The sequence below is a fragment of the Aethalodelphis obliquidens genome, unplaced genomic scaffold, assembly GCF_003676395.1.
Source record: "Aethalodelphis obliquidens isolate GAN/ISIS:26980383/991018 unplaced genomic scaffold, ASM367639v1 scaffold107, whole genome shotgun sequence".
Classification (NCBI taxonomy): Eukaryota; Metazoa; Chordata; class Mammalia; order Artiodactyla; family Delphinidae; genus Aethalodelphis; species Aethalodelphis obliquidens.
In genome coordinates this window covers 1,506,938-1,519,329 of record NW_020838051.1, presented here as the reverse complement: position 1 = coordinate 1,519,329, position 12,392 = coordinate 1,506,938, and the positions used below count along the sequence as shown (strand labels likewise).

The 12,392-nt window shown below is 42.5% G+C and overlaps 1 protein-coding gene across 6 annotated transcripts in view; it reads left to right on the top strand.

The window, feature by feature from the left end:
- Positions 1-3,585: 3,585 nt before the first annotated feature.
- POLA1 (DNA polymerase alpha 1, catalytic subunit) overlaps positions 3,586-12,392 on the top strand; it is a 304,165-nt gene continuing 295,358 nt past the window's right edge. For all 6 annotated transcript variants that reach the window (XM_027096726.1, XM_027096723.1, XM_027096725.1 and 3 more), the window contains exons 1-3: positions 3,586-3,709; positions 8,552-8,676; positions 11,635-11,731. In XM_027096726.1, the coding sequence (XP_026952527.1) occupies positions 3,667-3,709; positions 8,552-8,676; positions 11,635-11,731 (265 nt within the window). In that variant the 5' untranslated portion in view covers positions 3,586-3,666. The remainder of the gene's footprint in view (positions 3,710-8,551; positions 8,677-11,634; positions 11,732-12,392) is intronic.

Genomic DNA, 12,392 nt, shown 5'->3' with positions numbered 1-12,392 from the left:
TTTATGTCCAGCTTAGCCATCCTGCTGATGACTCTAAAAGGTTTAGCAACACCTAGTCTAGACCACTTGTTTTCAACTTTGGCTGCACATTGGAATCCCATCCTCAGAAATTCTGCTTTAATAGGTCCAGAGGGCGTTAGAACTTTGAAAAACTGCTCAGACGATTCTAATTTGCAACTAAAGTTGAGAACCACTGCTCTAAGCTTTCTAGAACACTGGCCATATGTAAATTAAGAAACCCTCATGCTGCCATCCTCTCCTAAAATTCACTCTTTTTTTTGGAACTTTATTTTTTTATACAGCATGTTCTTATTAGTTATCCATTTTATACATATTAGTGTATACATGTCAATCCCAATCTCCCAATTCATCCCACCAGTACTACCACCCCCCCACCACTTTCCCCCCTTGGTGTCCATACGTTTGTTCTCTACATCTGTGTCTCTATTTCTGCCCTGCAAACTGGTTCATCTGTACCATTTTTCTAGGTTCCACATATATGCGTTAATATTTGTTTTTCTCTTTCTGACTTACTTCACTCTGTATGACAGTCTCTAGATCCCACCAGGTCTCTATAAATGACCCAATTTTGTTCCTTTTTATGGCTGAGTAATATTCCATTGTATATATGTACCACATCTTCTTTATCCATTCATCTGTCAATGGGCATTTAGGTTGCTTCCACGACCTGGCTATTGTAAATAGTGCTGCAGTGAACATCGGGGTGCATGTGTCTTTTTGAATTATGGTTTTCTCTGGGTATATGCCCAGTAGTGGGATTGCTGGGTCATATGGTAATTCTATTTTAAGTTTTTTAAGGAACCTCCATACTGTTCTCCGTAGTGGCTGTATCAATTTACATTCCCACCAACAGTGCAAGAGGGTTCCCTTTTCTCCACACCCTCTCTAGCATTTATTGCTTGTAGATTTTCTGATGATGCCCATTCTAACTGGTGTGGGGTGATACCTCATTGTAGTTTTGATTTGCACTTCTCTAATAATTAGTGATGTTGAGCAGCTTTCATATGCTTCTTGACCATCTGTATGTCTTCTTTGGAGAAATGTCTATTTAGGTCTTCTGCCCATTTTTTGGTTGGGTTGTTTGTTTTTTTAATATTGAGCTGCATGAGCTGTTTATATATTTTGGAGATTAATCCTTTGTCCATTGATTCATTTGCAAATATTTTTGCAAATGAATAAAGGAATACAAATTGGAAAAGAAGAAGTAAAACTGTCACTGTTTGCAGATGACATGATACTATACACAGAGAATCCTAAAGATGCCACCAGAAAACTACTAGAGGTAATCAATGAATTGGGTAAAGTTGCAGGATACAAAATTAATGCACAGAAATCTCTTGCATTCCTATACACTAATGATGAAAAGTCTGAAAGAGAAATTAAGGAAACACCCCCATTTACCATTGCAACAAAAAGAATAAAATACCTAGGAATAAACCTACTTGGGGAGACAAAAGACCTGTATGCAGAAAACTATAAGACACTGATGAAAGAAATTAAAGAGGATACAAACAGATGGAGAGATATACCATGTTCTTGGACTGGAAGAATCAATATTGTGAAAGTGACTATACTACCCAAAGCAATCTACAGATTCAATGCAATCCCTCTCAAATTACCAATGGCATTTTTTACAGAACTAGAACAAAAAGTCTTAAAATTTGTATGGAGACACAAAAGACCCTGAATAGCCAAAGCAGTCCTGAGGGAAAAAAATGGAGCTGGAGAAATCAGACTCCCTGACTTCAGACTACACTACAAAGCTACAGTAATCAAGATAGTATGGTACTGGCACAGAAACAGAAATATAGATCAATGGAACAGGATAGAAAGCCCAGAGATAAACCCATGCACCTATGGTCAACTAATCTATGACAAAGGAGGCAAGGATATATAATGGAGAAAAGACAGCCTCTTCAATAAGTGGTGCTGGGAAAACTGGACAGCTACATGTAAAAGAATGAAACTAGAACACTCCCTAACACCATACACAAAAATTAACTCAAAATGGGTTAGAGACCTAAATGTAAGACTGGACACTATAAAACTCTTAGAGGAATACATAGGAAGAACACTGACATAAATCACAGCAAGATCATTTTTGATCCACCTCCTAGAGTAATGGAAATTAAAAGAAAAATAAACAAATGGGACCCAAAGAAACGTATAAGCTTTTTCAAAGCAAAGGAAACTACAAACAGGATGAAAAGACAACCCTCAGAATGGGAGAAAATATTTACAAATGAATCACCGGACAAAGGATTAATCTAAAATTCACTATTGACTCACTATACCATCAATGTTCTAACTCATAATGCTTTCTTAATTGCTCCAATACCTTTAATAATTCCCAGAATAATTCTGGTTTCATCCCCAAGTATTAGTTCATGCAGCTGGTTTAGAAGATTCTGAAGCATTAGTACAGCTATTTGTCTTTGGGGTCAGGTTTTATTCACGATGACATTGCAAGTTTATGCTATGAGCCAGGGCTCAATTATCACAAAAGATTTGTCCATTGGTCAATAATTCATGTTGAATCACTTGAGGGCATGGATCTAACTTTGTTCTGGATGGGGTAGTGGGGGAGGGGTAGGGGGTGGGGGGGGACCAAGAGCCCTGTGCACTAGTGGGTTTGAGAAAAGTGTTCAGATGTATTGGCCTCAATGGTTAAAGTTAATTCTACACAAATTGTAGAAAGAATTAACCAGATGGTTAATTCTTATTTTAAGTTCTTGCTTTAAATAGTGCTCTCTAGTTAAGATATACATGTAGACGTCTCTGGTTTTACTATTAAACAATAAATGAAAAAAAAAACAATATATGAGGTGCATACATTGCACGCATTGTACCAAACACAAGAATCTAATGCCCTTTTTATCTTTCATAACATTGACATTTTGCAGGAGTCCAGGCCAGTTGTTTTATAGATTGTTCTACGTTTTGAATACATCTGATTGTTTCTTCATGGTTAGATTCAGGTTAAACATTATTTGCAAGAAGACTATATAGGTGATATTGTTCCTTTTTTCCAACAGCACCACATCGGGAGGCCCCGTATTGGTGATGGTATTTTTGATCTTTTGGTTAACTTGGTGCATATATTGCAATACCATATATCACACAGCGACTGTATTCGTACTCAGAGAAGCAAAGTATCAGGCAAGACTCCGAGTGCGCAGCAGTAGGCAGTCGTTTTCCCAGGCTCCTGGGAAACCCGTTCAACCACGCCCACCCTACTGCCTCCCGCGCCCCTTTTCTCGGAAAATCAACCCTCAGAACCAGAAAGCTCCTACTCCAAGGGGCCCAAATCTTTTCCCATCAGCATGGGTGCGCCTGCGCAGCGAGTCTCCAGGAGGCTCTTTTCCAGCGCCCGACCGCTTTCTTTTTCTGCTCTCCACGGCCTCCCCCGCCGCTCGCTCTTTTCCCTAAGGGGTCATCACGGGGCGCCAAACGCGCGCCCGCGGGAAGGCCGGGGGCGGGGCGCTGCGCGGCGCGGCGCGGCGCGGCGCGGCGCGGCACGTCAGTGGCCTTCCGGGCGGAAGTCGGCAGCCTCCGGAGCTGCTGATTGGCTTTCTGGGTGGCGCCTGTGTCGGCCTCCGCGCCAGTTTCGGGCTGGTTGGCGCGGAATCGGAAGACTCCGGGACCATGGCGCTGGCGTACGGCGATGACTGCGAGCTGGGGGCGAGCGGTGAGAGATGACCCCGCGCGCGGGATCCCCAGTTGGGAGTGCGGAGACTGTGGCATGATTGTGGGTGGGGGGGGCTCTGTTTTATTTTTTTCTTAGGTAGGCGCACGCCCGGGTTGACCCGCCGGTCTCTTTGGGCGCGGACCTCGGACGTCCAGGACTGGAACCTGTGAGGCCTCGGACAGGTCTTCTTTGCAGGGCTGTGGGGTCCTGGCAAGCCCGAGCAACCCCCTGCGGGGCTTTTTGTTTGGGAGGCTGCCTCACCTCTCTCACTGCGGGTCTCCGCACTTGGCTGCCTTTTTATTTCTTTTGGTGAATCTCATCCCACGTGCTGGGCACACCTTCATGAGACTGGCCCCGGTGGGGCACAGTATTGGCCGAAAGTATTTCATTGCTCCCGCCCCAGGTGTCCGCTTGAGGGCTGGGACGGAACGGATGTGCGCCCTTCTCTTGGTAGAAACTGCTGGGGAGGTTGTTACACGTTGTACCTCAGCAGGAAAGAAAGCTCTAAGTGCTGTCACGTGAAGATACAAACGCGTTTTGTCTTTGTAGGTAATAGGTTTCTACTTTATGCATTAACAATTTTTTTTCAAATTCTATGGAAAGTTCTTCAGGTGCCGCACAGAAATAGTGTTCACAATCTAGTCATCTCAGGTGAAGCTTCTAAAAAAAAAGTATCAGTTCAGCAGCATTTCGGATGCCTTGTATATTACTCCGTTTTTAGTGGTAATATTCTATCTCCAAAAATAGAATACAAAAATGCAAATGGATTTGTCTGATTTCTGAGTTTTGAGCAGTGTGCAACTAAAGTGTGACTTCAGTGAACTTCCAACTTAAAATTAGTTGCTTCACTCTCTCAGCTCAAGCATCACATCTCCTGTCACTCAAATACATCACCATTAATGAGAACTTGCTTCCTAATCAGCTTCCTTTGCATTCACCTAGTCGTGAATCACAGATTTCAATTTGTTCTAGCCTTTCGCTTTTTAAGACAATTTGTTTTGGAGAGCCCACTAGCCTGAATTACAAATGGAATGTGGGATGTATGTGAACAGTCTTTGCAGCCCTCCATCAGTGATATGTTGCTAAGCCCTTTCTTCACACTAAAAATTACGTTCTCCGTGAACATCAAGAAATCACTCTTTGGAGGACATCGTGCAATCTTGAGATCCCTCTTAAGTCATGGTGTTGATGAGTGGCTGGGGACTTGTGACTGGAATTTTTCCTTTCCAGCCGACTTGGAAAGATTGTTACCTGAAAGACTGTTGCAGCCTTGTGTGTGTCTGCCTTGGGGGGTGGTGGGGGTACTCTAGATGGTAATTTTGAACCAAATATTTAAACTTTGGTAACTGGATTTTTTTCATGCTTCTTTTTTTTTTTTTTTTGCTAACTTACCTACTTGAAGCATTGGAGACATATTCCATAAAGGAAAATTTAGGCCTTTTTTCTCCTTAAGTATTGGAAGATGGGGTGGCTGTGAAAAGTTGAAAGGTCTATAACTAGCTGTTACTGTATATGGAAATGGATAGGGAAGAGTTTAATGATTAAAAAAAGCAGGTATAGTGGTTCATTCAGCAAATATTCATTATGTACCTACGAGGTATAGGCATTCTGTCAGGCTCTGGTGTTACAGTGGTAGGTAAGCTGGGCATGGTTTTTGTCTTCATGGAGTTGAGATGTAAACATGTAATTATATGCAGTGCTATATTGGGGCTTCCCTGAGAAAACGGCTTTGCTTTATTTTTGTTTTCTAGAAGCTAGACCATGTTAGTGCTAATTGTGAGGTGTTGGCATATGTGTGTGCATCTGTACACACACACACATACACATTAAGTGAGCTCCTGTATTGCTGAGTACAAAGTAAGCCAAGCATCTTCATTTAATCCTTAACAACTTTATGAAGCAGACATGATTATCCCCATTTCACATATGAGGACCCTGAGGCTCTGCATTAGAGTCCTTAGGTGTAGGCTACAGGAACCAACTCTGGTTGATTTAAACCGAAAAGGAATTTATCTGAAGGATACTGTGGTGTTCACAAACTCCGGAGAGCCAGTCAGGGGGCACCTTAGCTAGGAACAGTGGTTAAAATCATGCCACAAAACTGGTCCATTGAGGAGGTTTTTGCCAACCATGGCCAAGTACTTGAAATTAGAGCCTTCAAGTACCTTGGGACATTGCTGGCACTGTTGTTCCAGGTACTCAATCCTCCTGTAGCTGTTGCTATTTCTAGAATCTTCCATTAGCCGTCCCCCTTTCCTTGTTACACTAGCTTGTGATTTAAAGTCTGAGCAGGTGTTCATAATTGGAGGGCCTATTTTATATGCCCATGCCCTAGCTGCAAGGGCATAAGGGAGGGGGGACTTCACAGATTCTGATGCTGGGCAGCTTAAAAAACAAGACACCTGGCCACTGTAGCTCAGAGAGGTTAACTGGTTGTCTCATGTCGTCACCCAGTAAGTGGCAGAGCCTGGTTGTGCCGCTTCTTCCTAATCTCCCAGTCACTCTATGCTCTCATGTCCAGCTTACCTTCCACATTGACTTCCTCTTGGTTTTTGAATACACCTTGCATTTTCATCCCTTTGTAATTTGGCTCATGCCTTTTCCTTTGCTTGTGCCCCTTGTTACCCTGTACTCTGATAGTGAAGTTCTACTCTTTCTGTGTTGGGAACCTCCCCTGTGAAGCCTTCTCTGATTTCCCAGGCAAAATTAATGGCTCTGTTTTCTACATTTCCTCAATACTGGCTTCCTACCTCTAATACGGCACCATCTTTATATGATGGTGGGAGCCTCAGGTCTTTTTGCTTTCCTTGACTGGGAGCCCCTTGAGGACCGGCAACTCTGTCCTATTTGTAATTGTACCCCAAACCCTTAGAGGGGCACATCGTTGCCTGTGGAATACGTCTTATTGAAAACCTATGGTTTTTGTCAGGATAATCTGACAAAGCAGTCAAGGGAGTCTTGAAGGGAATACACTGAGGCCACCTTTTCACTCTCAGTGGTCATGTTCCATAATCTCCAAAACCTTTTCATGTAGGCCTGCTCACGATTTTTTGAAATCATTTGAGTGACACCCAAGATTTTGTGGCTGTCATCATTAAGTACCTGCATTCCTTAATGCCTTTCTGAAAATGGATTTAAAAGTCAAATGTGAAAGTCAAACAATAGGCTGAGATGTTATAGAGAGATTCCATTTCCAGAAAGCTAAGGAAAAAAAATCTCTAATTATGCCTCACCTTTAAGATACAGTTTTCAACAGTTTATTGCCAGCACTTGGTACATGGTCTGTAAATTGCATCTTCTATTTCAAACACTTAGTCAAACAGCTGAATGTTGTTATGAATGTTCCAGGGGGGTTGGAGCTTTTAGGATGCCTGTTATCAATACTTCTCCTTTTCTGTGCTTACTACTTTTTATAAAATAATTAGCACAAATACAATACAGTACTCAATTTCACAGACATAGGTGGCAGTCATGCTGAGCCTCAACTCATCGCTGGCAGGAGGCGCTGTCTTGCTTGGCTTGGGTATTCATCAGCTGGCATATGAAAGTCTTCATTCTGTGGATGAAATCTTTTTAGTACGTGTGTGAAGTGGTCAGTTTATGATGACCCAAAGTGTGAGTAATTCAAAAGTTGAATGACTGACCACTGAGGCTCTCTGGTACTTCAGTAATTTTCTACAAAACACATTTTAATCTTTGTAATCTTTCACCTCATCCTCTAATGTCGTAACCAACTGCACGAGGCCTGGAAATCAGTGGTGGAATCAAGAATCTCCTCAGAGCCACCTTTGTTAAATTCTCCCAACCCCCAATTTATCCTTCCTTTGGAATTCCAGACACTTTGTCTGTCCTTCTGTTAGGGCGTGTGTTGCTTCTAAGCATTGTTTAGAGGTAGTTGCTACTTACAAGCATGTCTCGCTTTATTGTGCTTCACAGATACTGCTTTTTTTTTTTTTTACAAATTGAAGATTGTGGCATCCCTGCATCGGGCAAGTCTGTTGGTGCCATTTTCCCAACAGCCTTTGCTTATTACTTCATGTCCCTGTGTTAACATTATTTTGGTAATTCTCACATTTTTCATTATTATATTTGTTATGGTGATCTGTAATCAGGGATCTTGGATGTTACTACAACTCACTGAAGGCTCAGATGATGGTTAGCGTTTTTACCAATAAAGTATTTTTAAAGACATAATGCTTTTGCATACTTAATAGACTACAGTATAGTGTAAACATAACCCTTATATGCCCTGGGAAACCAAAAAAAAAAAATTCGTGTGACTAACTTTATTGCGATATTCACTTTATGGGTGTTGGTCTGGAACTGAACCCACAGTATCTCCGAGGTCTGCCAGGTATCTCCCAGGTCAGATTGTAAATTCTCTGAGTCTGTGGGCCCTGTCTTTCTTATCTTTGTGTCTCTCAGAGCGCCTGGTACTTTGCAAAGAGCAGGTGCTCCTCAAAGCCTTTCAAATGTTGATTAACAGAACACAAAATGAATTGTCCCTTTCATAACCACTTAACGGCCTGCCGTTTCCCTGGGAAAGGTTGTGGGTTAACGACTGAGCTCCCTTTAGTGTCTCCAGGGGATATCAGTTGAATTTGGAATTTTTCTCTTTTTGGCGGAAAAAAAATAACAGTTGCTTCAGCTGGAAATTTCTGAAGAGCCACAGGAGCTGCAGATTCAGCCCTGAGCTTGTGAATTATTTCCATTATAAAAAGAATCCATTTGTCTAACATTAAACTTGTATATTACTATATACAAGGCTAAAAACTTGCTTTGTTTTTGAGGGAAGATGGCTGACAATTTTGTACATCTCATGTAAATTTGGCTTCTTTTCAGCTGTGTCAGATTCAGGGAGTTTTGTAACTTCTCGATCCCGGAGAGAGAAGAAATCAAAGAAAGGGCGACAGGAAGCTCTGGAAAGACTGAAAAGGGCTAAAGCTGGTGAGAAGTATAAATATGAAGTAAGTAACCATTTTTCTGGGCTTTTTCTCCTGTGCTTCATCTAATTCATAGCCTGTAGATAATTTTAGGTCACCTTTGTCACTGATTAGAAATATGCATATATTTAAAGCTTCTTATAATAGTAATTTCTTAATATCAAACATATGGGCGTGAGGTAGATTTACAGGTTATGGGAGACTACTGAACTCTTAAAGTTCCTATGAGGCACCTTACAGATGATTTTAAAATTAGTAAGCACACTGCATCTCTGCTAAGTTCCATGGCTTCGTTGAGGGAACTTACAGATGCTTTTACTTTACTCATAAGGTATTGAGCAGTCTAGCCCAGCACTGCTGCTCCTTGGAGAGAATTGTTCCTAATCTCATATGCAAGGGGAGCGCGGTAGGGACTTGGACCTTCCCTCTGCTGTGTCCTGCGTGTAGGATTGAATGTGATGCCCTTTTGGCTCTTTTCCTCTACCCACTGTCGATGCCCTGCAGGTAGAAAAGCAGATTGGTACCATCTGCACAACATTGTCTAGCTTCACATTGAGGGCACTCGCTGAGGATGTTAACTGCCTCAGGGCTGGAAAGTGATTAATATGAGAAAATAATAATATCAACAGCAACAATAGCAGCTAATGCAGTTTTTCAGCTAACACTGTCCTAAGTGCTTTTACAAATATGTTCATTTATTCAATCCTTCCAATACCGTATAAAATTAGATACTGTGATTAACAGCATTTCGCATGGGAGGTATCTGAGGTCACAGTGGCAGAGCCTTGATTGGAACCCAGGCAGCCTGGCTTCAGAATGTTCCTGTTTAGCCATGGCCTGTTCTGTGTTGGGCTAGTAAGCAAGTAGAAGAGGATTTTTGTCATTTGGCACCATTCATTCAAGTTAAGGGAGTCAACCAGATCATAAAGGGTTGCTAAAAGGATTACAGTAAAGCAAGAGTAAAGCATTTTTAATGTAGGTACTTCGATAAAGGAGTTCTGTGGGGCATTTCAGATGTTGACACCATGTGACTGATTTCCCATTAATCGCTGATGTTAATGGCATGGCTCTAAGAGTTCAAGCTGAGCAGTAGCAGTGTTTTTAGAGATTGAGTCAAAATGACTTTTTAACGCAAAATGATTTTTTTTTTTTTGCGGTACGCGGGCCTCTCACTGCTGTGGCCTCTCCCGTTGCGGAGCACAGGCTCTGGACGCGCAGGCTCAGCGGCCATGGCTCACGGGCCCAGCCGCTCCGCGGCATGTGGGATCTTCCTGGACCGGGGCACGAACCCGTGTGCGCTGCATCGGCAGGCGGACTCTCAACCACTCCGCCACCAGGGAAGCCCTCAAAATGATATTTAAAAAATTTTTTTAAATTTTATTTTATATTTTAGAACAATATTTGTTTTATTGTTTATTTATTATTATTGTTTTTTATTTATTTTCATTTTTTTAACATCTTTATTGGAGTATAATTGCTTTACAATGGTGTGTTAGTTTCTGCTTCACAACAAAATGAATCAGTTATATATATACATATGTTCCCATATCTCTTCCGGCTTGCGTCTCCCTCCCTCCCACCCTCCCTATCCCACCCCTCTAGGTGGTCACAAAGCACCGAGCTGATCTCCCTGTGCTATGCGGCTGCTTCCCACTAGCTATCTACCTTACGTTTGGTAGTGTATATATGTCCATGCCTCTCTCTCACTTTGTCACTATTTTTTAAAAATAGTTTTCAGGTGTCTTTTGATAGTATATAAATGAGTTGCTTAAACGAGAGACACAGTATGCATGATAGACTTAAGCCAACAAAGCTAACCTTGCCAGTTCCCTCTCCCCTCAAAAAGAAAGTTGGTCAGTACAGTCATTTTAATTAGACTAGTTTGTGTTTGGGTTGTCAAAAAACTTAATTTGGTAGGGCAGGTAATTTCTGTCATCAAATGATCAAAGGCCAGATCAGTGTTTGCCAGTGATCCCTGTTGAGTAGATTAAACCGGAGGTAAAAACTAAGCTTAATCCTGTAATTACTATAAGCCCAGGTAGGTGTGGCAGAAATCAACTCTACCCATCAGGCTCTCAAAGCTCTGTGTCCAGGTGTTTTCTCCTAGAATCTTAGCTCTTCAGATGGAGTTGGTCGTTTCCTCCAGTCACCACTTGAAAAGGCAGAACTCTCAAGAGAAGGGGGAGTTTTTAACGAGGTATCTTTAAGTTCTTGCTAACCAGCCCGCCAAATTCTCACTGCAGTGGTGTGCATCTATGCTGTCTGTTGCTTTAACTGTGCTGAGGTGGTCTGCTCTGTTCAGGCCAGTAGTTTGTGGTGTTCTGGCCTTCTGGCGGTCGGGCAGCCCGTATGATTTCAGGCCTTGCCATTCTCTCCGCACTTGCCCTCAGTTTTTAAGACCTGAAAATGGTGGGGAATCGGTGGTAATACAAATAGGGATCACTCAAAAACCATTTCTAGTGTACCCGTGGTGTGTGTTTTGCTGATTTTTGGAGGGGGATGGATGGGGGAGATTTTCCTTTTGAATTACATTTGGTTGGTTGAACAGTTATTAAGATTATTGTCCTTTTGTGGGGCACCATCAGCTAGTGGAGAGGGAGGTGTTATGTCTTACAGGTTTGTCAAGTACAGGAGAAACCAGTCTCAAAATTACAAGTGACTAATCCCCAAAGCAGCTAATGAAGAATTGGCTATAATTCAGTTTGTTTTTTATGAAGTAGATGAGTAATTGCTGGTGTGACAAGTATATTATGCTAATGGAATCATGTAATATCTTATGTTAACACCCACCTAAAAGGAATGCTAAGTTAATTGATGTCTATTTAAGGAAAATCCTGCAGTGGTGTTGAATGTCAGAACTCATGATTTGGTTGCAGCTACTCCTTCAGGCTGCCATTCCACTTTGAATTTGACAATTTTTTCATCAGAATTGTTTAACACTTTCACTCCACTTGAAGCTCTCTCAAACTTGTACGATGGCAGGTAGAGGACTTCACAAGTGTTTATGAAGAAGTTGATGAGGAACAGTACTCGAAGCTGGTCCAGGCCCGCCAGGATGACGACTGGATCGTGGATGATGGTATGTGGGAAGAAACCGCCTGCCAGGCACTGTATCATTTGCTTTTCGTAGCTTCTCACTCGGTGGAGTTGCTGCTTTGCTTGGGCAGATGTAAGGCGCTAACTTAAGGTCATACCTTTGGTTTGGGTTTTCCTCAAATGCATGATTTGAGGGTGTGGAATCAGAAAAATAGGAAGTTTATTGAGGGACATTTTGGAGAAGCCAGGCACACACCTCGGGCTATAGTATAAATCCTCCAGGAAATGACTGTAGCAATTGGAAGGAACCTGTGGGCCATCCCCATGTGATGGGGCGTAGGAAAACTCTATATCACAGAACGGCTGTGAGGATTACAGGAGACTGTACTCGTGAAGAGTAACTTTGGCAGGGGCCCCCGGGCAGAGGCTGGTCCCCATGTTCTTACAGCCCTTGTGGAAAGCTCGATGGTTCCTGTTTGTGGGACTTGACTTCTTGGGCGTGTGAGTGCTGACTGCGGAGCAGAGGGAGGGGGGTGTAGACTGTGCCTGCCGCTATATTTTTGTTCCTACTTCTGTAATTGAACTCAGCTATATTGCCGGCTTTCCAGGCTCAGTAGTTGTGGCGCACGGGCTTCGTTGCTCTGTGGCATGTGGGATCTTCCCAGACCAGGGATTGAACTCGTGTCTCCTGCATCGGCAGGCGG